The sequence below is a fragment of the Xiphophorus hellerii genome, chromosome 10 (assembly GCF_003331165.1).
Source record: "Xiphophorus hellerii strain 12219 chromosome 10, Xiphophorus_hellerii-4.1, whole genome shotgun sequence".
NCBI classification, from domain to species: Eukaryota; Metazoa; Chordata; class Actinopteri; order Cyprinodontiformes; family Poeciliidae; genus Xiphophorus; species Xiphophorus hellerii.
This window is the reverse complement of record NC_045681.1, coordinates 1,086,929-1,114,060: the sequence shown is the minus strand read 5'-3', so window position 1 is coordinate 1,114,060 and position 27,132 is coordinate 1,086,929. Positions and strand designations below refer to the sequence as shown.

Genomic DNA, 27,132 nt, shown 5'->3' with positions numbered 1-27,132 from the left:
GTAAAACAACAAGGATACGCAGGAATGGTTCATGACGGGTTTCAGTTCCTCAAATATCAACTTTTTAAAAGACATTCCTGTTGAAAAAATAATTTAATACATCCATAAACATATGGATTTAATTTAACTTTGTGAAAATAAATAGGGGAAAAGGTTTTAAATATTTAAAAATGAAAGCTTTTGCTCTGAAAATGGTGAATTAAAGTTCGTTAGGGCAGAATTTTGGTCATTTCTGTGACAGAGCATTAAAGCCAGGACAAAGAAAAAATAATTATGAGAATAAAGTCACAATATTATCTAAATAAAGTCGTAATATTACGAGAATAAACTCATATGACAATAAAGTCGTAATACCAGAAAAACTGCAGTGACAAGAAAAATGATGTAACCAGAAAAAAGTCATAATATCAGAATAAAAATCGCAACAATATGAGAATAAAGTCGTACGACAAAAGTCACAAGAATAATCTTAACGAGAAAAAAGTTGTAATAATAAAGTTGTAATATGGAGGAGGCCTTAGTCCTCGACGCGGACGTCGCGGGTTCGACTCCCGGTCCCGACGACCTTTGCTGCATGTCTTCCCCCCTCTCCTCCCCCTCCTTCCTGTCTGCCTACTGTACAAAAAAATACGAGCCGCTAGCGCCGCAAAAACTCTTCGGAGAAAAAAAAGTAAAAAAAAAAGTAAAAAAAAAAAAAAAAGTTGTAATATTACATTATAGTGATATTACCAGAAGTTTTAATGATATGCAAAAAAGAAAGATATTACCATAATAAAGTTGCAATAATAAAAAACGAGAATAAAGTTGTACGAAAAAAGTTATAATATTGCGTGAAAAATGTAACGATTGGAGAAAACGTTGCAATGATGCGATAATAACGGAATAAATCTGTAAGAGGACAAGAATAAAGTAATGTTACGATAACGCCAAACGTTAAAATGAGGAATTTCTATCATCATCAAAACGCATCACGATATAATCGTTTCATATCAGCCGATATTGATGATACACCGATTTTTAAAAAAATGTCTGAAGCAGAGCCAAGCTGATGGCGTGTCACTTCCTGTTTCATCCAGTTCTCCCTCCGTTTTATTTATTTATTTTTTACCAGTTATGAGGCAAAGGGGGGAAACTTGAAACTGCTGCTCCGTTACCCGGCAGGTCGTTGCTAGGCAACCGAAAAGCCAGAGAGTTGGTTTATCCCACCAACCTGCATGATGAATATTCAGCCAGGTGTGTTTATCTGTTGAAACTGATCATGTTTATCATGTTTATGTTATTGATTTATTGTTCTGCCTTAATTAAACTGATGTGGGAAAAAAAGCGTAAAAAAATATTTTGTGTCAAAATCTACAGAAAATCTGAACTTCAGCAAAGAATTCCTGTCAGAACCAGTTTTCTCGTAATTTTACGACTTTTCTCGTAATTTTACGACTTTTCTTCTGGTAATAATATTATTTTATTATCGTAATTAAAAATAATCTCTTAGTCCGGCTCTAATCCTGCGTCGTGTTTTCCTCTAGGACTCAGACGGTATGAAGCCGTTCCGGTGGTCCGGGTCGGTCCGGTCCGGGTCGGTCCAGTCTGCGTCGGTCATGTCCGTCATGGGCGTCTCGTCAGAGTTAACGATGCGGTACAGCCCCGTCTCCGTGTCCCTGCTGCTCGGCCGCCTGCGGTCCTGCAGAACCGAGTAGATGAACCCGACCGGGACCGGCAGCATGGCGAAGATGATCAGCAGAGCCAGAACCGCCAGAGCCCAGCCGGGATACGGCAGCCGGACCTCCGATGCCTGGAAAACAAAACATCCATCACTCAGTTGGAAAAACGCTTCATTAGAATCATAAAGTTTTTAGTTTTTCCTCCTTTGCAACTTCAACATTTCAGCTTCAATAAACGTTGTTTATGTTTACTAATAAAATCTGAAAAGTGCGTTGTGCATTTGTATTCAGCCCCTCAGATTATAACTTTGACTTTGTTGTTTCACAAATGGAAAGAAAGAAAGAAAACAGGAAGTAAACTGGAGCTAAAGGAAGAATTTAAAAAAGGAAGAAAGGAAATAAAAGCCTGTAACAATCTCACAATTACAGGCTTTTATTTTCATGGTTGTCTTCTAATGGACCCTCTGAAGGCGGTTCTGACCCGCTGCGTACCGTTTCCTGGTTCCAGCTCATGTACGTCGGCGTCTCCATCAACATGCGGACGGTGGTGGCGCCCAGCAGCCCCAGCATGGCCAGCAGACACACGTACTTCCACAGGTACTTGTACAGCACCGACGGCCTCCAGCCCAGCATGGCCTCCATGTCGTCCAGGAACCTGGAGGGAGACCAGGGTCAGCGCCGGCGCCGCGCGGCGACGGGCGGCACGGCGATGGGCGGCGGCCTCACCTGTCGGCGCCGTAGAGCCACGACACGCTGAAGGTCTCGAACACGACGACGATGATGAGCGGCAGCGTGGCGGAGTAATCGTCAAACATGGTCACAAAGTAGTTCCCGCAGCGCTGCGTGAAGAGCAGGCCGATCAGGAAACCGGCCGCACAGCTGGCCACTGGAACCAAGATGGACGACCGTCAGGGAGCAGAGGTCAAAAGGTCAACCAGTCAGGATGACGCTGAACTCAAAGGTACAGAAACTTCCCACAGGAAACATTTAAACACTGGAGATGAACTGGAGAATCACCAGTGTGAACTGGTGGTTTACCAGTGAGCTTGGTCTTGTTCCGGGCCAGCGAGGCGAAGCGGTCCCGGAGCGGCGCCAGGATTCCCTCCATGGTTCCGAACATGGTGCTGAGTCCGAGGTTGAGCAGCATGAGGAAGAAGAGCGCCGACCAGAAGGGGCTGCCGGGCAGCTGCGTCATGGCCTCCGTGAAGGCGATGAAGGCCAGACCCGTCCCCTCCACGCCCTGCAACCAAACGCAGCCGCAGTCAGCGCCGTCCAGAGGTCAAAGGTCAGCCTGAAAACGCCCCTCACCGTCTGCATCTCCTTCTCCAGGTCGCAGTCGGTTAAATTAGCCAGAGTCTCTCCATGTTGGTTGAACCAGGAGCTGTAGGCCTGCCAGCCCACTGAGTCCGGGGCGGAAAGGTTAAAGGGGGGCGGGTTAAAGGTCAGCAGGCCGGCATGATGCTGCCACCGCAGCTGCTGCAGGTTCCTGCAGGAAACAAACGAGTGAGAGAGAAAAACCTGATGACGTTACCAGAAAATATGAAACAGAATTAAATAAAGAATCTATGGAGGATATTTCTACAAAATGAAGGAAATGAGGCGAAAAGAAAAGTTTAAAAAATAAAAAATAAATACAAACATGAAAATAAAAAAGAAACAAAGAACAAAAATAATGAACAAATCAAATGGAGAGAGTATGGAGGAGAGAAATAAAGAGAAAACAAAAAATAAAATTAAAAATGCAAATAAGGAGAAAATGAAAGGAAAATGAATAAAAAGAAAGAAATGGAAACAAAAAGAAGTAAATAAAGTATAAAAAATTACAAATGCAAAAATATCAACAGAAAAAAAAAGTTTAGAATGAAGAAAATAAAAAAGGACAAAACGAAGAAAGAAAAATAAGGAAACTAATATGGACGACCCGCCCAGCCTCCCTCTGCCCTCTGACCCCACCTCTTCACGCAGGTCACGACCCTTTCCTTGGCGCGGAAGCCGAGCACGGCGAACACCACCAGCGTGGCGAGCAGCGAGGTCAGGAAGTTGATGGAGGAGACGGTGAAGGCGTCGCGGTGGCAGTTGTTGTTCTTGGGGTTGTAGGAGGAGTAGGCGATGATGGAGCCGAAGCCCAGGCCCAGAGCGAAGAACACCTGCGTGGCCGCCTGGCGCCACACCTGGATGTCCGCCCAGATCGACAGCTGCGAGCACACGGCGACAGGTCAAAGGTCGGCCCGGGGAAACCTCGGGTCGGGTCGGGCCGGGCCGGGCGTTACCTTGGGGTAGAACATGTGGGCGATTCCCTCTGCGGCGCCGTCCAGCATGAGGCCGCGGATCAGGAAGCAGACCAGAACCACGTAGGGGAAGATGGAGGAGAAATACATGACCTGGAACCGAACACACGATCAATCTGATCGATTATTGGAAAACCTTCCAGGTGTCGATACGAGTAGCTGACAGGTTTTAGACGAGGCAAACAGCCTCAGCTGCTGCCGTTAGCTTAGCATTAGCTCCTGCTAACTGGGTTTAGCATTTACCATTATGATCCTTTATCCATCCCATATTTAGTTCAACTTAAGCCTAAAAACATGTCATGATTTTTATTGATGTCATATTGGTCCACATCAATAATTATTGATTAGGTTTTTGTTTTAATTATCTGAAATATTTCCAAAATCCTGGTTTCAAGGTAAAGTTTCAAACTTTTCCAGATCCACATTTTGGAGATAAAAATAGTACAAATAAACTAAAAGTTAATTTCAATTCACTATTTCATAATTTAATAACAGTACTCTGTGTTCCACCGCAGGAAAAGGTAAAAATATGACAAAATGTTTTTAAATCTCTTTCATCTCACTGATATTTACAAAAATATCTTTAGATAAATGTTTTCACTAAGTTTTCTGGCAGTTAGAAAATAGAAATAATTTTGGTGATTCTGAGTTAAAACAAGAAAAGTTTAGTTTTGATTAAACTTCCAACAGTGAGAAAAAATAAAGTGTTTCTAAACATCTAGTTCCAGCAGAATGCAGGTTTTAAAATCTAACTTTTTAACCAAACGTTAGATTCTACTTAGTTTGAATATTAAAAACTTTCAAGGACTTGATGAAGAAATCAAGCACTTTCCAAACCTTGAAAATACCAAATTGAAATGTAAGCAATTTCCAAACAGAACAACTGAAGCAGAATCATTTCAGTCAGTTTTACGGTAAAAGCTGATGAATGACCTTGACGGAGGACTTGATGCCCTTGAACATCCCCAGGCAGACGACGGTCCAAGCGGCCAGCAGGCAGCCCACGATGTACGGGTTGAAGGACCCCACCTGGTCGATGGAGTCGGTGATGTTCAGCGCTCTGCGGTACCAGAAGAACGACGTCGGGGAACTCGCCTCGCATTCCTTCTCTGGACCCAAAACAAACGTCTCACTTTCAGAAAACAAGCCGCTCCACGTGACCTTCGACGCCGCGTGTTTTTACCCGTGACGTTTCCGTGTTTGGGGCACTGTTGCCAGGGCAACGGGTACTGGAAGGAGTTGCCGAGGTAGAAAAGGCTCCAGGCGAGGATGACGTTGTAGTAAAGAGCCACGAAGAAACAGACCTGCAAAAAAACCAAAAACCTGTAGACAATCTAATTCCTGGTCCCGACAATAATCCACTCCAAATGCTCAGGAATCAGTTTGTTTTATAGTTTGTAACATTTTCTTTTGAATGATTTTTGAATTATGTTTAAGCAAAAGCAAAGCAGCTATGCTAACATGATGCTGGTCACTTAAGTTACTGAATTTTATGCACAAAACTTTTTTTGTTTAACTGCAAACTTGTGGATTTTGGTTTATTAATGAACCTTAAATGTGTTTAAATAAATGTTTTTTGTTCTTTTCCTCCCGTCAGTCATCCAGACAGCTTGAATAGAAAAACTGTTTGCAGAATTAAAACTCTGAATCAAATCTCTAGATACTCAAAGATTCACATCTCTAACATTTATTTAGTTAATTGGATAAAATCAAAACATTTAGCAGATTTTAACCACATCAGCTCATGTTTTACAGTATTACTGGTTTTAAGGGAAAAGCTGATAAATGACGTATATTATGTGCAATATAATTAATTATATTGCTCCAATTAAATTCTTCTTTTTCTTGCCTAAAAGTCAGCAGCAGAATCTTTTAGTGAATTCTTGATCATCATAAATCATAAATCTGCAGCTAAAAATCCTTCTAGCGTTTGAAAAACAGAACAGAACAATTATTCTCCTGCAGGGCTGAACTCCTGATTATTTTATTGATTAACTGATTAATAATTGGATGCAAAAGGTGCTTATTGTATTTTTTTAGGGAATATGTAAAAAATCTATAAATTTACATATTTTTGTAAAGTTTTGGCTCCATAACTGATTTGAGAATCTTTTAAGCAAATTGCCTTTTTTGAGTCTCTAGTTAACGATTAATTACTAAATTAGTTGACTATTATTTCAATGATCGATTAATTGCAATTAATCGTTTCAGCTTTCGTTCTGAACGCTGGTAGAAAATTAAATATCTGGATGGATTTCCAGATAAATTCTAAGAGATGTTCTCTTGGTGTTTTTCTGCTCGTATTTCATCAGAATAATAAACATTTCATCCACAGATGCTTCTCGCTGCGTTTTAGACGTCCAGTTTCCTACCACGCAGCTGGAGTAACCGATTCCCGCCAGCCTGGGAGAAATGTACTTCCAGACTCCGATGCTTCCCTGCCGGATGTCCTGGCCGGCCGCCAGCTCCAGGAAGAACAACGGGATTCCCACGACCAGCATCAGCAGCACGTAGAGCAGCAGGAAGGCTCCTGCAGAGAGGCGGCCGAAAGCAGAGGCTTCAGACAAACAGGGAACGACTTCACTCCAGAGATGGTCGAAAATATTAACATCTGGTCACATTCAGAGAAACTTGATTTCAAGGTTTGGAAATGTTGGCATTTTTATGGAAACATCAATGTTAAGAGAACGGGGAGGGCTGTTAGCAATGCTAGCTGTGCTAACCGCTAACATAAGATGCTAAAGTCATTTTAAAGTCTTGACTCCACAGTATGTTTGTTTTGCATTTATAAAAGCCTGATTTAGAGGAGAAGTTGTAAACGTTATTACAGAATAACGTTTCTGTAAAATGGCTTTTCCACCAGAACCCATCCTGGGACGACTGCAGTTTGGTTTGAATATTAATGAATTACTCAGAAGTAGTGAAGACGTTCAGTATCAAATATGTGCAGACGATGCCGTCATGACGACATGGAGCCGTAAAGACTGCAGAGGTTATGAACAGGCTTCTGACTGGAGTCTAACGGAAAAGTTACAAACGTTTTTGTCCTGGAATTGGACCAAAACCGTCTTCAAGCGTTTCGAATTGATAACAAAATACATTTTTTACGATATATGGGGTTTGTTCTGGATTCCCAACTTCATTTTAAAGCTCAGGAAAATTTGTAAATCTGTGAAAATGAATGTAAACGACTTTCCTCTGATCAGATCCTGTTTGTCTGAACATGCTGCTGAATTATGAACACATGCTTTAATGTTGTCACACCTTTCTTATTGTGTAACTGCCTGAGGACAAACTGACCCGTCTGTTTTAAAACCTGCGATGACTTCGTACTAACAAGTGTTTTAAGGCTATTTTTGTTTTTGTTTGTTGTGTGAATCATCTCAAAACTTGCATTAATAACTCTCTTTTTGAGTTATCCATTTTCAGGTAATTGTGTCTTATTTCTTTTTAGACAAATAAAATTAATTTAGGCTTAGTTAAGTTATGTTCTACTTTTCTTTCTGTGGGCTCTAGTGTCCCTTATGTGACAGTGGGCTGACAGGAAACGGGGAAGACATGCGGCAAATGTCGTCGGGTCCGGGAGTCGAACCCGCGACGGCCGCGTCAAGGACTCAAGGCCTCCAAATACGGGTCGCGCTAACCGCTACGCCACCGCGGCACGCCCCAAGTTATGTTCTACTTTTTAGCGTGCCGTGTTTCACCCAGATGATTATTTGTGTTGAGCAACGCTCTCACTTCTACCAAGAAACTCGATTTCAAGGTTTGGAAATGTTGGCATTTTTATGGAAACATCATAGCTAACTAGCGTTAGCAACGCCAACGTTCTGGTAACACTAGTTAGCAACGCTCTCACTTCTACCAAGTTTCTGTTGACAAATGCTAACAACAGTTAGCAGAGAAACAGAAAGAAGAGAAGGAAAAAGACAAAAAGTTTCAAAAGTGTTGAATTGCTTTAAGTTAAATAGAAAAGATAACGTCTCAGAGCTTTAGAGCAAAACAAAGTTGTGTTTCACAATAAAACGTCATGAACGCCTCAGCAGGAAACATGATTAATTTTACAGTCTGTACCGGCCTCTGACATGTTTCCCATGTCATCAGTGAAATAATCTGCCAGCGGAAATAGTACATTTTAAAATCAATATTAAGGAATTATTCACCTGAACGAGCCTCTAGAGTTGATGAAAAGTTACTCGCAGGTTAGTTTTGTTTTATTTCACATGTACTAAGATATTTGCAGAAGAAACTAAACCAAAAGTACTTGGTAAGATTTTGAGTTTTTGCAGTGCAGCACCTTTTTTTGTTCTATTTTACAGTTCTAAATAAGTTTCTTTGTAATAGCAGTTTTACAGATGAACTCTGTTGAAATCTTGTTAGTTTTAGATGTTTCTTTGTATTATTGGTTTTAAATGTTAAACTGGTGGACCCACCAGTAGGGAGGACAACAGTTTCTTTTAGATGCAACATTGTTTCATAATTTGTTTCAGCTCAAATAATCTGAAATAAAATAAACATTCAGTCTGACCCAGAGCTGGGTCTGACTCTTCCTCCAGCTCACCTCCTCCGTTCTGGTGGCACAGATACGGAAACCTCCAGACGTTTCCCAGGCCGACGCTGAATCCCACCTGCGCTAAAAAATATTCCACCTTGCTGTTCCATCCGGCCCGGGACGGAGGCTCGGAGGCGGCCGGCGGCCCGCCGGCGGCGCCGCCGTCCGGGACCGGCGCTCCCGTCTTATCGCCGTCGTCTGGCAGAGGCTGCTTCTCCATCTGGGAACAGAGCGGATGATAAAAGCAGCAAACGTCACGACGCCTGCTCAGCAGATGTTAGCAAACACCCGGCCTTCAGACGAGAATCTGATGAATCGTTTTAGAAGATTTAACCGCTGCTGAGTTTTGCCTCATCGGTTTGAAGAACTGACCAGAGATCGAGGACTTTATTACCAAATGGATCAGAAAACCTTAACCACTGGGAGGAGGAGTTACGCTAAACCAACAGACGCAGAACAGAGAAATAATATTAAATCTATGGCTCTGTAACGCAAAGTCTGGGATGCAACTCTAGAAAAACAGACTTTAATCACCGTTGCTTGGCACTGAAACAAAGCTGTTATGTTTGCACTGGCTGGATGCTTCTTACAGAAATAAACTCTTATTAATGCGCTTATGTGGAGGTACTTAAATACGACGCCATATTAGGGTCGTTGTAGATATATATAGTTTTTAAAAGTACTAAAACACTTCCAAATTTTCTGAAATTTAAAAGTCTGGCAAATTTTTGACTTTTCAAACTTAGAGATTTCCACGTTTTCTTTTTTTTTTGTTCAAAACAATTTCTGAGATTAATCTGAAATTTTGAGGGGGTGGGAGTGGGGGGGGGCGGCTTAAGCATTTTAAATGCAAATGTTTTCAGGTTTTTTCTACAAAATTTCTGAGATTCATTTCAAAATTGTAGGTTTCTTTCTAGCAATTTGTTTATTTTTCAGCTTGATAAATTTGTAAGCTTTTTTTTAAAAATAATCCTCAGATTTTCTTAATCTGAAAATCAGAGGGTTATTTTAAACAAATTTTCAACTTTTCAAACTCAAAAGTTTTTTTTCTAGAAAATTTCTGCAATTAATCAAGAATTCCACAGAAATTTACTTTTTTATTAACATATCTATGAAAGTCGGTTTTCAGAAGTCAGAATTCTGGGCAGGCAAGTCGGAGGCAGCTCAATCTCAAAATCCAATATGAACATCCACAGAATCATTTTTTTAAATTATTTTTTCGGACTTTTAGGCTACCAATAGCTACTCTTGTTGCTCAGGGGTTAGCAACAGCGCCTCCTCCTACAGAAACACAAACAAGATGGAAAAAACCGTTACTATCGGCCCAGTTTTACTATCGGCCCAGTTTTACTTATCGAACACATGCCGATATGTTGTTGCCGATATATCTTGCATCGCTAATACACAATGAGAACGTACAGAAACAAGACAGGGAAGTAAAGGCATGTTGAGGTGAGTGTGAAACTGCAATGCTAACCAGTAAAGATAAGTCTATCTACCTGGGTTAGGATAATCCCAGATTAGGGGATTTACATTGTAAATGTAAATTCCTCGTGGTTCAGCTAGCTGAGACAGTAATAAAACACAGTAACCTGACTAGATAACTTGGTCACCATAACAACCCACGCGAACAGGAGCATCTCCAACTTTCAACACTGAACACAAATCCACCTTTTAAGCAGCAGCTAACACTGTTAGCAAACAGGTAGGGAACATGCGGAAAGATCAAAGAAACTAGCTGTTATCCTGTCGTTCGCGCACGTGCGGCTGCGAATCCAACCGCCGCGCTCACACAAAACCCGCGCGCCAACGTGTGTCGTCACAGTTTGAAGCGACGCTACAAATGTTACAGTTTAAGTCTAAAAATATTAAAGAGACATAAGTTTACCCGCGTGTTCTTCCCACCCAGCAGGACGTGGGCTCCGGCTCCTGCCTCTTCCGCCTGATGCAACGAACTAACCAGCCGCGATGCGTTCACGGTCCCCTCGGAACGGATGAAGAGAGAGCCGCTAACATATTCATGTCTATGGCGACTAGCTTAAATACGTAAAACCCTGAGGCGTTTGCGTATTTAGAGGCATCCAGAAGCTACTACTCGATACCGAAGTCCCGGGTTCGATTCCCAACCCTGACACATTTGCTGAACTTCTTTCCTCCTTCTCATCTCCCCTCTAAATATTATCAATAAAAACCAATTGTGCAAAAAAATAAATAAATAAATCTATAAACACATAAATAATAAAAACCAAAGAGAATTTTGCTACTTATCCAGTTTGTGTTTATCTAACTCACACCACCGGTCACAGACTAAACGTAAATAAATTACACAGTTTTCTGTCACTGAACGTCACATCGCGATGCCGATAACAAACGTTAATGAGCCGCAAATACTTTGAGAGATTAGGATTTAATTTTCCAACACGTGTCGGTGTTTTCAGGCTCAACAGCAGAATTATGCTTCAGTTTCTAGAATAAAGAAAAACAGTGAGAATGTAAAACTGTTTTAAAACAACATTTCAATGGTTTACCACTCATTTCATTTCAGTTTGCTGTGTCTTTAGTGGTTTTTCTCCTTATTTAGTGGTCATACTTTGTTAAAATAATAATAAAAACCAGAAGAAGCAATAACAACACACACGCACACAAACACACACACACACACACACTGGATGCCACGTAAGCCGCCTGCTCTGGACGTAAATAAACAGAAAATAACTGAGTAACTTCCCCTTTAAAGAGGCGCAGCAAAGTCTCTTAATTAACCCAATAAATACTCATTAGTTACCTGTAATCGCAGGTAAATCTTCTCCGAGGTTGACCAACTGTCCTCACACTAAAGTCAACTCTTTAACCTTACGTGGCGACTCCGCCCAAACATTTCCCATTGGAGGAAACAGAGGCCGGTACAGACTGTAAAATTAATTTAAATAATTTACCTCCAGACTATTGAGCGTAATTTTAACAACAAAAACTTTCTGAATGAAACTTTTCCAGAGGATTCATCCTTATGAGACCCAAAGTTCTGGACTTTTATGGGAAATCATAATATAAAATTCATCTCCCTCATATTTAACGTTTTGTTTCGAAATAGAGTTCAAACGAGAGAAAAATCTCTAAATTCAACCCGAATGAAAACTGAAGCTCTTGACTCAAGGTGATTCCCCTCTAAAGCTTAGAGCGCCCTCCACTGGGCGCCGGTAAAATAGCAGTTTTTTAATATTCATTTTATGTGATAAACCAACATAAACATAAAGTCCTGCAGATTTACAAAGCAGAATAAAAAAAGATTAATTTCGTCAAAACATTTTACCAATCAAAACCTGGAAAGTGTGGTGTGCCTTTGAATTCTGCCCCCTTTACTCTGATACCGCCAAACAAAACTACCTGCAGCTGATTAGTCAGAATATTTAATCTGATCTTAACTGTTGAAATGCTTGAATTTTAGCACATTTTATATTTTTTATCGATAATGTTGCTAAATTTGATTTTACAGTTTATAGACAAATTAAAAGATATTTTTTAAAAACATGTTAAGATTTAAAGGGTTTACTTTTTAAAAGTGAAAACAATTCTGTTTGTCACCCTGATCACTTCCCCTTCCTAAACCTGGTGGTGGCAGCATCATGCTGAGGGGAAGCTTTTCTTTTTAATTCAGGAGAATCCAAACAGCTCTTGCAGCTGACGCCCAAAGACTCACCATCTCTGTCCAATCTGAGTCTGGAAACACAAAGTCATGCCACACTTTTCAGATTTTTATTGTAGAAATGTTGAAAGCTGTTTTTTTCTTCCAGTTCATGCGTGTCCGCTATACATGATGTTGTTCTGTCGGAAAAAATCTGAGCTGAACTACGAAACGCTCTTCAGTCAGAGGCTTCTTCAAGTTTGCTGTAATACAGACTGCTACAGGAGCTCTTTCCTGCCAACAGTCATCACCAATTATTTAAATTAATATGAATTACAACATTTAACTTCCATTTAGGACCAATAAAGTTATTGTGAATTTGAATCAAATTCGATTAAAAAATCAAAACAAAAAATGAACAAAAGAGAAAATAATAGGAATGAACTTTTATGGCAAAACCTTAATGGCAATAATCAACAACTGAATATGGCAAGACTTTTCCAACAATAATGAACTCCCCAATAAACTGCAGCTACAAAACGTTTCTCCACTAAAATGAAGGGAAATGAAAGTCTTGTGTTTCTGTTTGTAATAATCCGTCATTCTTCATGTTTTCCTGAGTAAATATGATCAGAGTTATAAACCGCGTGACGCTGCTTGTTCAAGGTTGTGTTCAGTTAAATGTTTCACCTGATAAAAGCTGATTCAGTTTCACAAAGAGACATAAAACACGAAACTGAAGCAAAACTTTAAACCAAATAAGTGTCATTATGTACCATTTTAAGACATAATAACAGTTTTTATGTTTACATTACAGTTTTTCACTTTGTGTCGGTTTATTCAAGAACATTCATCCCTTCAAATACTTAAGATAATAAAAAACTGTAAAATAAAAATCAGTTCTCAAATGATTATTTTCAAGTATTAAGTGACCAAAAATCAAAAACCAGAAAAATTAAATAAAAATAAATACATAAATTGGTAATTAGTTGGTTAAATAACATTTAAATCAATGTTTACAACAGAGCTGTTATGTGTTGTGTTTTGATTCAATACACAAGTCTGTGATTAAAACACTTCTAACATAATTTACATTTATCAACTTATCATGACTGGCATCTGGTATTTAGATCAAAAATCAAACTTTTTTCTTAATTAATACAACAATAAAAATAGATCACCTGTTTAAATTAGATTCATATTTTCATGTTCAAGTAAATGTTTGAAATAAAAAAATCTCTTACAAACTTTCTCCCTTTTTAGCAAACATAACAATTTTAGAGGCTTAAATCATATATAGAAATATAAATGTATATAAAAACACACAGATATTAATAAATACATGTATAAGGCAAAGTTCACTGCAATAAAGTCGATCCTGAACGCGCCTGCGTCACTTTCTGTTGCCATGGTGACGGTTCACTGTCGCTTTAAGACGTGCAGTTTTCCACATTATTTAATAGTTACTAAGTTATATGACTTGTTTCGTAACAAGTTATTATTTAATTATTATAAACATAGAAAATATTCACTTAAACTGTTGGGTTGAAAATCGGATCAAACTCAGAACCAAACCCGGTTCGGTCGATGTTTGGGTTTCCGTTCAGTAAAAACAACTGAACTTTCTTTGGCTGGTTATTTTATAGATTCTCTTTGATTTCTTATCATTTAAAGAGACTAATTTTCATGTATTTTAAATAAACAAAGCCCTCTTTATTAAAACGCTGTTATTTGCTCAGGATGTCGCCGCTCCCGGCTCAGGTGAGCGATCCAAAGTAAATATTTTCATCTCCAAGGTTCGGCTGTTGGGCGGGTTGGGACACACCTTGGCGCTGACGCGGACGCGCCGGCGGACTCCGGCTCACAGCAAACCCGCAGGAAACGCAGCCGCTGCAGGTGAGTTCATTCATCACTTCAGTCCCGTTGATTCAGAGAAACTTAACTGTCAAATTATTACCGATTTAACAAGAACAGATAATAAAGGAGAGCTGGAAGAACTGACTAACTGGTTTATTCTTATCTTTCTAACCTGGAATGTCAAACTTTACTGACTGACTAAACTGGATTTACTGACATTTCCAGAGTATCTCTGAGCTCTGAAGGTAGTTTAATTCCTCTGATGGAGTCAGAAAGTGTTAGAGGAACAGAGTGTTAGCTCTGTGTGAACAAACTGGAGCAGAAACAGAAACAGGAGCAGAAACTGGAGCAGAAACAGAAACAGGAGCAGAAACTGGAGCAGGTACAGGGTGAGATTGCTCGCTGGCCGGACTGGTTGGGCGGCTCACAGGCGGAGACGACTCGGCTGGCAGGCGGAAAACAATCAGAGGTTGATTTGAATGAAGCCGGCTGTCCAGAGATACAACATCAGGTTTAGATAAAGCATCCAAATCTGTTCAAAGGTCTGAGATTCATTTTCTGTCTTTCCTCCAGCCAAGAAGATGACACGAGTCATGAAACATCTGGTAAACGTGAGTATCATCAACGTAGAGCCTGATCCTCCATCCAGACCTGGGCACAAAAACTACTCACTAAGAGTAGATCTACTTCAAGTAGAAGTATAAAGTAGCCAAGAAAATACTCAAGAGTAAAACAGTATTTGGTAAAAAAAAAAAAAAAAAAAGTAACTGATCAAATTATCAATTATTTAATGTTTAAAAATTACATCATCTGACAAACCAAAATATAAAGTTAAGTGGGAATTTTGGTATTTTAAGGATGAAAAGGACAATAATTCATATAAGTAACAAAAAAATAAAATTAGGCAAAAGAAAAAAAAATTTCCAAATCAGTTTCTTTCAAAATAAAACTCATGAAACAGAAACTGCAGGTGTGAGTCTGAGTCTGGTGGTTAAAACATGTTTGTTTTTCATTCAGAATCCAGAAATTTTACTCAAGTAGGAGCAGAAATACTTCAAAATAAAATGACTCAGGTAAAAATAAAAAGTACAGCGAGGTAAAAATACTTGTAAAAGTCAATTTTTCCATAAGAAGTTACTCAAATTAATGTAACTGAATAAATGTATTGAGTTGCTACTAAACTCTGCTGGAAGAAATGATGTGAAATGAACTTTGTGACTTGATGTGTTTTTTATTTTTGCAGCACCTGCTGACGTTCTCGCTGCAGGACGGGAACGTCCAGGGCGTGGAGGAGGCGCAGGCCCGCCTCTCCTTCCTGGCCGACAACAACAAACTGTGGAGCCAGAAGATGCTGCTGGACATCGGGAGCAACTCGCTTCGTTTCCGAGACGCCAGCAGTCAGGTGAGGCACGAGTCGTGTTTCCGTTTCAAACCTGCGCAAATCTTTGTCGATATTCTGCTGACGTTGAAAAAACACAGTTTTAGAATTATGATGTTTCCACTAAAGGAGCAGCGTCGTGTTCTCCAGGCACATGGAGCCATTTTATAGCACAACTGTGTTTACAAGTTTCCTTCAGTTGATATAAAAATCCTATAAATATCAAATATGACTCAAAAGAAATTTAACTTCCTGATTTAACTCCTTGAAATTCGGCCTCTGTCTCTTTAAAAACTCCTCCTCTTTCTGAAGCTCCGCCTCCAGGAAGTCATTCCCAACATGGCTCCACTATTAACCCTTTAAGGGTAATAGGAGTTACTCTGAGCAGCAGCTCCTATAACGAGCTCAGCAGCTGTTAGCTAACTGCTGCTGGCTAGTCTGGAGGAGCTGAGAGGGGGAGGAGCTACGCCTCGAAGGCGGGGCTAGGTACACCCAGACGTTTTAACAGCTGAATGAAAACTCCGTCTGTGATTGGCTAGTTTTTTGTTTTATTTACATACAACATCAGTGTGTGAAACACACATGAAATTTTGCTCATTTTTCGGCTCTTTTGGTGTTCCATATGTGGGGAACAAGATCATCAGAGTGGATTTGTGTCAGACATAAATTCAGCAGCTGAGTGTGAGATTTAAATGTTAAACGCCACAAACTGTTTGTTTCCACATCAGTTTTATTGCCCAGAAATGAAGTTTTAAGCTAAACTGAATGAAATGTGTTCGAGTTAAAACACCCAGCAGCCCCTCAGATGTGACGCCGAAGGTGAGAGCCGCTCTTTTTCCTGTTTTTCCTGCAGCTTTTTTAGGAATGCTGCTCATTGCTTGTCAAAGTTAGTAAACTCGGCTGGTTCTTGTCTGATTTTAGCTGAATCTTTAATCAGAGTTTGTTTAAATGTTAGTGTCGAAAAGCCAACTTTTAGCAAAGTTCATAAATTCTATTATTTTTATTCCACCAGTTTAGATGTGTTTGGGACCATCGTCCTGCTGGAACATCCAGTTATATCCGAGTTTCGACCATCTGACTCAGATTTTATGTTTGGCTTTCAGGCATAAATCCCTTCACTAACTGTGCAGCAAAGTGGTGGTGGCGTCATGCTGAGGGATAGTTTCACAGAAAGTGTTATAGTTTGGAAAAAACTATACCAAGATGTCAACATCAGATGCTTTATCATTCCTCAGTTACTCTATGTGTAACAGATTACACTAAATTTACAGTAAATAAGTTAACAAGTTTCATACCTTATATTTCACCAACATCTGCTTTATTTTCGTAATTTTAATTTGCTCAATTTTATGGCCAATGGAAGCAGCAGCAAGAGATTAATCTATTATTTGTGTACCAAATATAAAAATATAGAGAGACAGTTTTTCCCTAACTAAAAGCATTTAGTTTGCATTATTCGATGGTATGTTGTTGCTCTTGGGAGCCCCCTGGTGGCGTGGAGGATTTAGCAGCTGTTTAACTCGCATATGCAGAAGTTTCTGGACTCAAACTGAAGAGTTTTTTCATGCAGGACGAACTGGAGCGTTACTCGTTCCAAGACATCTACCGCTGCGACACCATCGACACGGAGAAGCACTTCCCCTCGCTGCTGCTGCTGATCTGCCAGCGCTCCGACCAGAAGAAGCCGGACATTCACTTCTTCAACTGCGAACCGATGCAGGTAGGAGCGGCGGCGGCGGCGGCGGCGGCGGCGGCGGCCGGCTCTGCTCGGCTTCCCTCGCTGACGCTGGTCGTTCCCACAGGCAGAGCTGATCCGTGAAGACATTAAAGGCGTCGTTTCCGAAGTCTCCAGCAGCAGCAAGATGGCTCCCGACGCCGAAAGGTATGAAATATATGGAGGGAAAATCCTGGAAAACATCTAATCTGATGTCATAAAAACTCCTAAACATCTAACAGTTTTGATTTCACCTCTACTGTCGACATGGAGATAAACTCTCTCAAATTAACGCAAAACTGCAAAAACACAAACTTTTACCAAGTATTTTGATCTAGTTTATACACTGAAAAAAGAGAATGGAGCTAAAAACACAAGTTAATTTGTTACATGTAATAAAAATAAGTTTGTCAAACTTAATTTATTTCCATTTCTTTAACATGACAATTTCACATACTTACTTAATTTGATTACTGGTAACAAATTAACTCAGTTTTTTAAGTTGGATCACCTGTTTGTTTTTTCAGTGTAGTATAAATATCAAAACCAGAAATGGGTTCAGAACTAAAAAAATAAAAACGTGTTTGGTATCAAATACTTTCTGATACAAGTTCTGATAAAATGATAAAAACATCAATTATGTTATGTTTAATAATTACATCATTAGACAAATTAAAAATAAACTTATGTGGAAATTTAGGTATTTTAAAGACCAAAATCTAAATAATTCATATAATAACATAATCACATAACAAAATAAAATACAGAACAATAATAAAACAATAATAATAAAACAAAGTAACAAAATCAGTCAAAATAAAAAAAAATTCCAAATGAATTTCTTTCAACTTGTTTGAATTTTTGGTTAAAGACTAAAAACTAAATTAAAAGCAACTCTTCAGTTTGTTTTAAGTCAATAATTCCTTAATATTTATTCTTTTTAAATAATTAGTCCCACTGGCAGATTATTTCAATTATAATATGGAAAAATGTTTCGTTATAAGTGAAATATTCAACCAGATTTTTAATCAATATTACCTAAAACAAGCTAAAATAATAACGACAGAGCTGCGTAGTAACTAGTTACATTTACTTCAGTGAATTTTGGAACAAAATGTATTTTATTACGCTGCACTTTCTACTCTTACTTGAGTTACATTTCTGGATTTTTCTCCCCCCAGACACACACCTGCAGTTTGTTACTTATATGAATTATTGTCATTTTCATCCTTAAAATACCAAAATTTCCACTTAACTTTATATTTTGGTTTGTCTGATGATGTAATTTTATATATTAAATATTGATAATTTGATCAGTTACTCAGTAGTTGAGCAAACTTTTCACCAAATACTTTTTTACTCTTACTTGAGTATAGTTTCTGGGTTCTCTGTTTATAAGTGAGTTATGTTTTATTTCTGTGTATATTGCTAGTAGAACCCAGACTGAAACCAGGCTTAGTTTGAGTTTTTCTCAGTCGGTTTTGATGTCATTTTGCGGCTGCGGAGCTGAAAAGGCCGGCAGGGCGGCAGAAACGCAGCAGGACAGATTAAACAGCTGAGACCCGTTTTACCGGTTTCTGCATAACTTAAGAAGGTGTGACAGGGAGAGCGAAGCCGTTCACACACAAACAGTTTGCTGACAGGATCTGCTGCTCTCTCTGGTTTCTCTTTCACCGACGCTCCAAGGGCAAACCGAACACGGTAAGACGGACAGAAACCCACATTTCTATCAAATTCACCCAGAAAAAGAGGGAATTATTAGGTAGGATTTTTAAACTGTGAGATTTAAAAGTTAACTTCAAGCTTTGTTTATGTATTTTATTTTATTTATTTTTTAGCAGTAATTCTGCTTACAAGGTTAAAGGGTTTGCATTTAAATCAGGGAGTTCAAACTTTTTAGGCCAAATAAGTTGAAATAAAATTTTAAGAACTTTTTTATTTTGACCAGCTAGTTAAACAATAAACTAAACACTAAATCCACAATATGTGGATTTCTGTAAATGTGTAAATCATAAATTTAAAACAAAAAAAAGCAACAAAAAAGAAGTAAACCATATCCTACATTTTAAATTTTCTTCTGAACTTGTTTTTATCTTTTTAGCAACAAGTACAGAATATTGTATAATTCAGTCTGGCTTAATTCTGATGAGTTTCTTAAACTAAAACGCTCAGGCCGGCATTTTTCTTTTTACCATTACAATAAATTAAATGTAAAGCAGAAACCTGGATGAATACTTTGCTTTACTTTACCTGATATCAGTGAAAACTTCACCACAACCTTGTTTGACATCTGCATCAGCTGCATGATATGTGATGAAGGACCACCAGGAATCATTCCGAGGGCCGTAAATGGCCCCCGACCCGCACTTTGGACACCCCTGATGTAAATATCAGGAGAGGAGAATTTGTGTTGCATGTTTTTGACTTCGTATTTGACTCTTCAGTCCTTGCCAAAGGGCGTTTACACAACAAACAGCAGCTTTGACCTGAAGCCGAGGATTTAAAAGTCGCCTCTCGTCTCCGGCAGGATTCCTAAGAGCAAAGGGAAGATGTTCGAGCCGTACGACATCCCCAACCCGCCGTTCCCGTACGCGCCCAACGCGCCGCCGGTCAACCCGCCGCCCTACCCTGGACTGAGAGGTAAGGAACAAAACGGCGGCGTCAGTCTGTGGGTCAGCAGTGAATCTAAACCCGATTAAAAGGATCATAACTGAACCGATTCCACAGCAAACGGACCAAACGGGCCGGACGTCTCCTTCCTGCGAGCCGAGAGAGAAGTGGTACGCTCCCGTTTCATTTCCTCACTTCTACACTGCAAAAACACAAAAACAAGGATTTACTAGTTTCTCAAGCAAACATGGTTTTATACTTAAAATTAGACGAAACAAACTTATAGTAACTTTTCAACAAGATAGAGGAGCTTGTTAAAGTCAATAATTCCTTAATATTTTTAAAAGTTTTAGTTCCACTTATAACAAAACATTTTTTCCATATTATAAGTGCAATAATCTGCCAGTGGAGCTAAAACCTTTTCATCAATATTAAGGAATTATTGACTTGAAATACAAAAAAATTGTAAATAAATTCCACCAACAGTCAAAGATGAATAAAATCATGTTATAAAGTTTCATTTTGATCAAAAATGTCTGTGTAAATGTTACAGTTCAAAACAAAATATTTAGTTTACATGCTAAATATTTAGCTTGTAAACTAAATATTTAGTTAGGGAGCTAAAAAGTTAGTTTGCAAACAAAACATTTAACTCAAAACTAAATATTTTAGCAAGCAAAATATTTAGATCCAAACTAAATATTTAGCTTAGAAAGTATTAGCTATACTTATAACAAGACATTTTCCTATGAGAGTAATAATCTTCCATTGGGACTTTTAGTTTTTCATAAATATTAAGGACTTATTTACCTAAAACAAACTGTTTTGTAAGTTTGTTTTGTCTTATTTGCAATAAACTTGACCAAAAATACTTGGTAAGACTTTGTGTTTTTGCAGTGCAGCGTTTGTTCCCAAACAGAGTAAATACAGTTGTGCCTCCCGTACCTCAGACGATCCTGAACCACTGCTTCGACGACATCGAGTCGTTCATGGGGAAGCTGCAGCAGACGGCCGACGCCTCAAACCTCCTGACCCAGAGGAAGAAGAAGAAGAAGAAAAGCAAGAAGCAGACTGCTGAAGGTAAACGCCGCCTGATGCTTTTCAAAGTAAAAGCTTCCCCTCAGAGTGGGAATAACTGGCGTGTTCACTGGCTTCCAGACGATCTGCTGGCGGAAAAAGCCCGGCCGCCGTCAGAGGACGAGTTCATCGACATCTTCCAGAAGTTTAAATACAGTCTCTGCCTGCTGGTTCGTGTTTTTACTGGACTCACCGTTTATCGGCTGCCGAGCCTCCAGGTGTAACGACCAGCTGCGGTTTTCCCTCCAGGCTCGGCTGAAATCCACCATCGCCAGTCCGTCGTCCGAGGAGCTGGTGCACCACATCTTCAAACCTCTGGATATGGTAGGTCTGGAGCACGAAAACAGGAAACAGGAAGACAGGAAACAACAGGAAGACAGGAAACAGGGAGACAGGAAACACAAGAAGACAGGAAACACATGAAGACAGGAAACACATGAAGACAGGAAACACAAGAAGACAGGAAACACATGAAGACAGGAAACACATGAAGACAGGAAACAGGGAGACAGGAAACACATGAAGACAGGAAACAGGGAGACATTAGAGAGAAAACCTTTGGAGAAAGGATGGAAGAAAAGAAAGAAAATCTGATGATGTCATCAACCTTAATTTTTTCCATCATTTTCCGTATTTTTCTTGTTTCCAAAGAAACATGGAGACAAAAATGTTTTTAAAGGAAATCTGAAAGATTAAATCAACAAAATATAGAAAAATTTCTCCTCAATTCTCAGAACTGTAAAACTACTGAAGATGATTATTTAAATCGACATTTAATAATGAAATATTATTAAAATAACATATTGTTTAAAGGTTTATTTAAATAAGAAGCTGGACTAAAAGACATGTGGCACAAAACAGCTAAATGTGATCAATAGAAAATGTCCTGTACATGTTTAGAGTTTATCAAGTCCAGACGACTGGAAAGTTCTTCAGGTGGTTCTTTAAGGAACCACAGAAGAAGAGCGGCTGGTTTCAGCTGCAGGTGGAAAAACACCTGGAAACATGTTTCATCTCTAAATACTGGAATCCAGCAGCTTTACTGGGAACCAGCAGCTTTTCTGTTTACAGTTCCCAGAGGAAGCAGCCGGGTTCTGATCTGGTTCCTGAACCAATCCGGTACCGGTTGGAAGCTCAGATTAGCAGGTTTTACTCAGCAGAAATAATCTAGACCGGTTGAGTTTTTCTACTTCCTGTTTTCAGCCAGAGTCTGCCTCTGATTGGCTGTTGGATGCTTAATTAACCGTTTAGCTGGTCCTGGTTGGTTCTTGCTGACTGTTCTGGTCTTCAGATGGTGAAAACGACGGGCGGTCCAGCGTTCGGAGCGGCGGTGTCCAGCCCGGCCATGAGCAGCTCGGCCGTGTCGCTGCTGCAGGACACGCTGAACGAGGACGAGGCGGCGCTCTGGACGGCTCTGGGGCCCAACTGGACCCTCCACCGGTCAGTAGCAACGGATCAATCGATCCAGTCCCGCCTCAAGATCATTAATACTCTTAAGACAGAAAGCTTGAAACTAAATATTTGTTAGCAAGCTAAATATTTAGCTCCAGTTTAAATATTTAGCTACATATTTAGTTTGCTACCTAAAACTTTAGTAACAATCCAGCAACATTGGAGCTAACTAGTTAGTTAATATTTAAGTATTTAAGATTTTAGTGTCTAAGCTAAATATTTAGTCAGTAAACTAAATATTCAATTTGCTAAATAAATGTTTTCCAAATATATCTTGCTAAATATTGAGTTTGTAAACTCAATATTTAGCTACTCCAAGCTAAATAAATATTAATATTTACAATTAATATTATAAATATTTAGACTTCTATAAACATTTAGAGTTAAATTATTATTTACTATACTATTACTATTTACTATAAATATAATATTTTGTTTTCTTTCTATCTACATATTTATTTCAGCCAGTTAAATATTTTGCTTGCTAATGAAATATTTTGTTTCAAACTTTGGCATTTCTAAGTGAATAAATAAAATATGATATCATGTCTTCTTACAGGTTAAATAACACAAATTATTGCTGTAAATGTATTTTTTTTAAACTTGCTGCTATCCCAGCTGTTTCTGTTTAATGTTCCTGAAACCAAAAGCAGAACCAGCAGGTTAATACTGAACCCAGCCTGGGTTTTGAACACACCTGAGCTCAGGTGACGACAGCAGTCAGTAACGCAGTGTTCCCTCCCAGCGCTCAGCTCAGAGGACCTGTCGCTCCGTACAACCCGGTGTTCCTGAGCGGCTGGAAGCCGGAAGCGGTGCGGGCGGACGGGCAGGTTTGGGAGGATCCGGTCGAGTCACAGCACAAACACGAGGCCCACCAAGTGAAACAGGAGGTACGGAATACCTGAGCCTGGCTCAGCTCACCTGGGTTCACCGAGGTCAGGAGACGGCGGCGGCGTCTCAGCTGCACCTTGACGCTCCTCTGACCACCTGAACGGATCAGGCAGAACTGTCACCAGAACCAACGCTTCTGGACGATTAATCGTCCCAGAAGTTATCGCGATAAATTATAATATTGTTGTTTTGAGTAGTATAATGGTAGTAGCATAATAATGTAATAACTCATTCTCAAGCTAAATATTTAGCACCAAGCTAAATACGGTAGCTTATTAAATAGCAGTTAGAAAGTTAAACATTTAACTGCAAATTAAATATTTAGTTAGTAAACTAAATAGTTTGTAAAATAGCAGTTAGTATGCTAAATATTTAGCACCAAGCTAACTATGTAGTTGCTTTTTTAAAGTATTTAGTTAGCAAGTTAAGTAGGTTGTTAAACAGCAGTTAAGATAAGTATCTAACTCCAAAATAAAGCTAAATATTTAGTGCTAATCTAGGTATTTTGTTATTTTTAATTTAGTATTTAGCGAACTAGATATTTAAATTGAAGATAAACATTTAGCTTCAGATTTAGCTTGAAGCTAAACACTTAACTAAAAGCTCCTGTTGGTACATTTTTCACTCTACAGAAATAATTTGAAGGTCAAAATGTTGCCGATTTCAGATGAAATCAAACAGCTGGACTTTATTTACTAATGACGTACTAATGACGTGGCGTCTGAAGGGTATCAGTAGAACTAGATTTTATTTATGGTATCAAAGTAAACGAGGTGCTAAATATGAATGCAGAAAATGCTTCTTCACCTTTGCATTGGAGACAAAAATGAAGAAAATGTTTTATTTTACTTTGACTTTGTGTTTTGTAATTTCAAACCTATTGAAGCAGACTGGGATACATGGTTTTAACTCATGACATCATTTCCTGTTTACCTGCAGCAGCTGCAGCAGCAGGTGCAGCATCCAGCTCCTCCAGAAATCAGAATCTACGGCAAAGAGTAAGTAAGTGCTGTCCGGCGGCCTGCGGCTGTGGCTGCAGCGGAACCTCATGCTGCCTGTGCTGCTTTCAGGGCCGCAGCGCCGGCGGAGGCCGAGCGGCTCTACAGGTGCAGCTACGACTTCATCGCCAGGAACAACAGCGAGCTGTCGGTGCAGCACGGCGAGACTCTGGAGGTCAGCCTAGAAACACAAATAAAACGTTCATAAAATTTCATTAAATGTCAAACTTTTAATATAATCAAGGCATTTGCTTGATTAATGTGTGAATATTATATATAGAGAGCTAGCTAGCTAGCTAGCTGGTTCTAGTTCTGTAGCTAGCAGATTTTCGACTTATGAAACTCTGCAATATTACATTACCATCTGCAATATTCCAGAAAAATATTCTGAGATTAATCTAAAAAAATAATCTCTGAAAACTATAAATATATTTTTAAAATTAAACAATAGCTAAATAACTGGCTAGCTAGCTAGCTTATTAGCGTCTATCATCGTCGTTGGCGCACTTCAGTTGACAATGCATATGATTTCCCTTTTGTACACTTCTAATTTTTATGACGTGTTTTACCGGTTTTTCCTGATCATTTCCGTCTATAATCAGGTGCTCGAGTCATCGAAGCGCTGGTGGAAATGTCGTAATCGGTTCGGCCAGTCGGGCTTCGTTCCCTTCACCGTCCTGGAGCCGGTGGAGCACATAGAGAGCCCCACCAGCAGCAGGCCCCCCAGCGTGAGACACACACACACACACACACACACACACACACACACACACACAGCGAGCTGCAGCATTGTTTACCTCTCCGTCGCTGCAGCTTCCTCCGCCGGCTCCGCTCATGAAGTCGGCCAGTCCGGTCCCGCCCAGCCCGCCCACCCTGCTGTCCACCCCGTCCCACTCACCGCAGCGGCGCCGCGGCTCGCCCACCTACAGCCAACACGGGCCGGTGGCAGACGAGACCGATAAAGGTGAGAATCTCTTTATTCCACCTGCTTTGATTCTGAAACATTCAATAAGTTTCCCTGATTTTTACAGGATTTGGCCCAGAAACGATGTTAAGTAAATATTCAAAGTGTAAACTGGAATATAAAATATCTTGTTAGAACAGAGAAAAGAGGAGGACATTTCTGCCAAAACAGAGATAAACTTTGAGATTAATCTTAGACATTTTCGGGGGAAAAAAACTAAAAAAGTAGAAACATTTTAATTTTTTATTTTTATGGAAAGATCGGAAATCAGAAATTTCCAAATTTTTCCTAGAAAATTTCTACAAACTTTTCAACTTTTCTAGTACATTTTTGACTTTTTGAACTCAGAAAGTTTTACGTTTTTTGTTTCTCAAAACTTTCTCTAAAAATTGTCTCCTTTCTAGCAAATTTTCAACTTTTCAAACAAAAATTCCTGATATTTTGGTGTAAATTTCCTGTTTTTCTATCTACCAGGGTTCTAACACGCATAGATTTTCTATTTAAATGTGTTTTTTATATTGAAAAGGGAATAACAAGTAAAATTTTCCATTTTGTTAAATTATTTTCCCACTTGTCATAAAAACGTTTCACTTTTGATTCTCCATCGCTGTTTTCTGTGATTTCTTGTGATGGGAAGTGATGCATTCAGGCTGGTTTATTGATTATCTGTGTGAACGTGAAGTGATGCTGGTGAACGACGAGCTGCTGCAGAGGCTGACCAACGGGAAGGCCAGCCTGAGCAAACCGCTGGTCATCCACCGGTCCGCAGAAACCGCCGTCCCGCTGGACTACCACTCTCCCCCGGAGGAGGTGGCCGAGTGGCTGCGGGGGAAGGGCTTCAGCGACCCGTGAGTGACCGCCGCCTGGTTCCCAGCCTGCTCAGGTGACCTGCGGGTCTCACCTGTGTGTGTGTGTGTGTGTGTGTGTGTCAGGACGGTCCACTGCCTCAGTGTGCTGACGGGAGCGCAGCTTTTCTCGCTGAATAAGGAGGAACTGCGCGCCGTGCTGCCGGATGAAGGAGTCCGGGTCTACAGCCAGCTCACTGTGCAGAAAGCCCTGCTGGAGGTAAAACCGCATTTCATGATTCATTTATCTACCCTTCATTAAACGAGGTTTTCTTCAACACCGACCTGTTCAGAAAACATTGAAGCATCAAACACGTCGGACATTACCGAGGCACATAATAAAAACCTCGGTTTCTTCTCTAACCTCCATATTCCCATTTTAGAATAATGGGAATATCAGCACTGGACGGCGCGATGGTCTAATATGTAGCTAACTGAAAGCTTACAGTAGTTAGCAATCTGAATGTTTAGCCCACAGTTTAAGTAATTTTAAGCCAAATGTTAGCTTGGTTTGGTTTGAAGCTAAATATTTAGCAAGCTAATTATTTAGCTCCAAGCTAAATGTTTGGCTCACAAATTAAAATATTTACTTTAAAGCTAAACATTTAGTTTTAATCTTCATTCATGGTGAAAATGTGACTTTTAAAAATGTTTTTCCATCTTTTTCTCAGGCTAAATAAACAAATACTTTGCTGTTAATTTTTGACTAATTTTCTAAATGGCGCCTTATTGCTTGTCTGGAATAAGAAAGTTTCCAAATTCAGATTTTTAAAATCATTTTCAAGTTTACCAACTTTTGTTTTTTGGAAAAAACAAAAATCTGTTTTTAGATTTAAAAAAAAAAAAAAAATCTAAACCTTTAGGATTGTTGGCTGATGATTCTGAAGGTTTTCCAGGTTTTGAAGCCGGTACCGCTAACCGGGTCCAAACCGCCTTTAACTTGGTTGTTTGTGTGAGCAGGACGCCAAGCGGGCCACAGAGCTGGAGGCCGTCATGGAGAAGCAGAAGCAGAAAGTGGATCTGAAGCTGGAGAGCAGCACGTTGTGAGCTGCAACGTCAAGACGCTCGGCTGGTTCTGATCCGACTCAGGCGGTTAAAGTGACTTTTATTCTGCTCATTTAAGGCATCCGGTGGTTTCTGTGGATGAAGATGTTTTCTCTGCTGTGCAAAATAAATATTTAAGCTCCTTCCTGTCTTGGTTTCACTCATTTAGCTGAAAATCCAAATGA

General features: G+C 39.6%; 2 protein-coding genes across 4 annotated transcripts; one reads left to right on the top strand and one right to left on the bottom strand.

Moving 5' to 3' along the window:
* Positions 1 to 957: 957 nt before the first annotated feature.
* On the bottom strand, positions 958 to 11,369 carry LOC116726938 (sodium-dependent neutral amino acid transporter B(0)AT2-like). 2 transcript variants are annotated; one of them, XM_032573894.1, is made up of 12 exons: positions 11,281 to 11,369; positions 8,505 to 8,715; positions 6,319 to 6,476; positions 5,130 to 5,250; positions 4,880 to 5,055; positions 3,929 to 4,039; positions 3,612 to 3,853; positions 2,967 to 3,144; positions 2,697 to 2,898; positions 2,385 to 2,544; positions 2,151 to 2,313; positions 958 to 1,789 (listed from the first exon to the last, which is right to left on the bottom strand). In XM_032573894.1, the coding sequence occupies exons 2-12, from the start codon at positions 8,713 to 8,715 to the stop codon at positions 1,520 to 1,522; spliced, it is 1,992 nt and encodes a 663-aa protein (XP_032429785.1). In that variant the 5' UTR covers positions 11,281 to 11,369; the 3' UTR covers positions 958 to 1,519. The 2 variants fall into 2 exon arrangements, with proteins under 2 accessions (XP_032429785.1, XP_032429784.1); XM_032573893.1 differs by lacking the exon at positions 11,281 to 11,369 and adding an exon at positions 10,384 to 10,605.
* A 2,477-nt stretch (positions 11,370 to 13,846) lies between these two features.
* Positions 13,847 to 27,090, top strand: eps8l1b (EPS8 signaling adaptor L1b). 2 transcript variants are annotated; one of them, XM_032573891.1, is made up of 19 exons: positions 13,847 to 14,013; positions 14,548 to 14,585; positions 15,218 to 15,376; positions 16,923 to 17,072; positions 17,155 to 17,234; positions 19,591 to 19,706; positions 19,794 to 19,846; positions 20,627 to 20,756; positions 20,835 to 20,923; positions 21,003 to 21,077; positions 22,045 to 22,193; positions 22,951 to 23,095; positions 24,036 to 24,094; positions 24,167 to 24,269; positions 24,697 to 24,822; positions 24,908 to 25,058; positions 25,741 to 25,906; positions 25,991 to 26,123; positions 26,864 to 27,090. In XM_032573891.1, the coding sequence occupies exons 2-19, from the start codon at positions 14,556 to 14,558 to the stop codon at positions 26,948 to 26,950; spliced, it is 2,001 nt and encodes a 666-aa protein (XP_032429782.1). In that variant the 5' UTR covers positions 13,847 to 14,013; positions 14,548 to 14,555; the 3' UTR covers positions 26,951 to 27,090. The 2 variants fall into 2 exon arrangements, with proteins under 2 accessions (XP_032429782.1, XP_032429783.1); XM_032573892.1 differs by having other exon boundaries at positions 13,849 to 14,013; positions 19,594 to 19,706.
* The last annotated feature ends 42 nt before the right edge of the window (positions 27,091 to 27,132 follow it).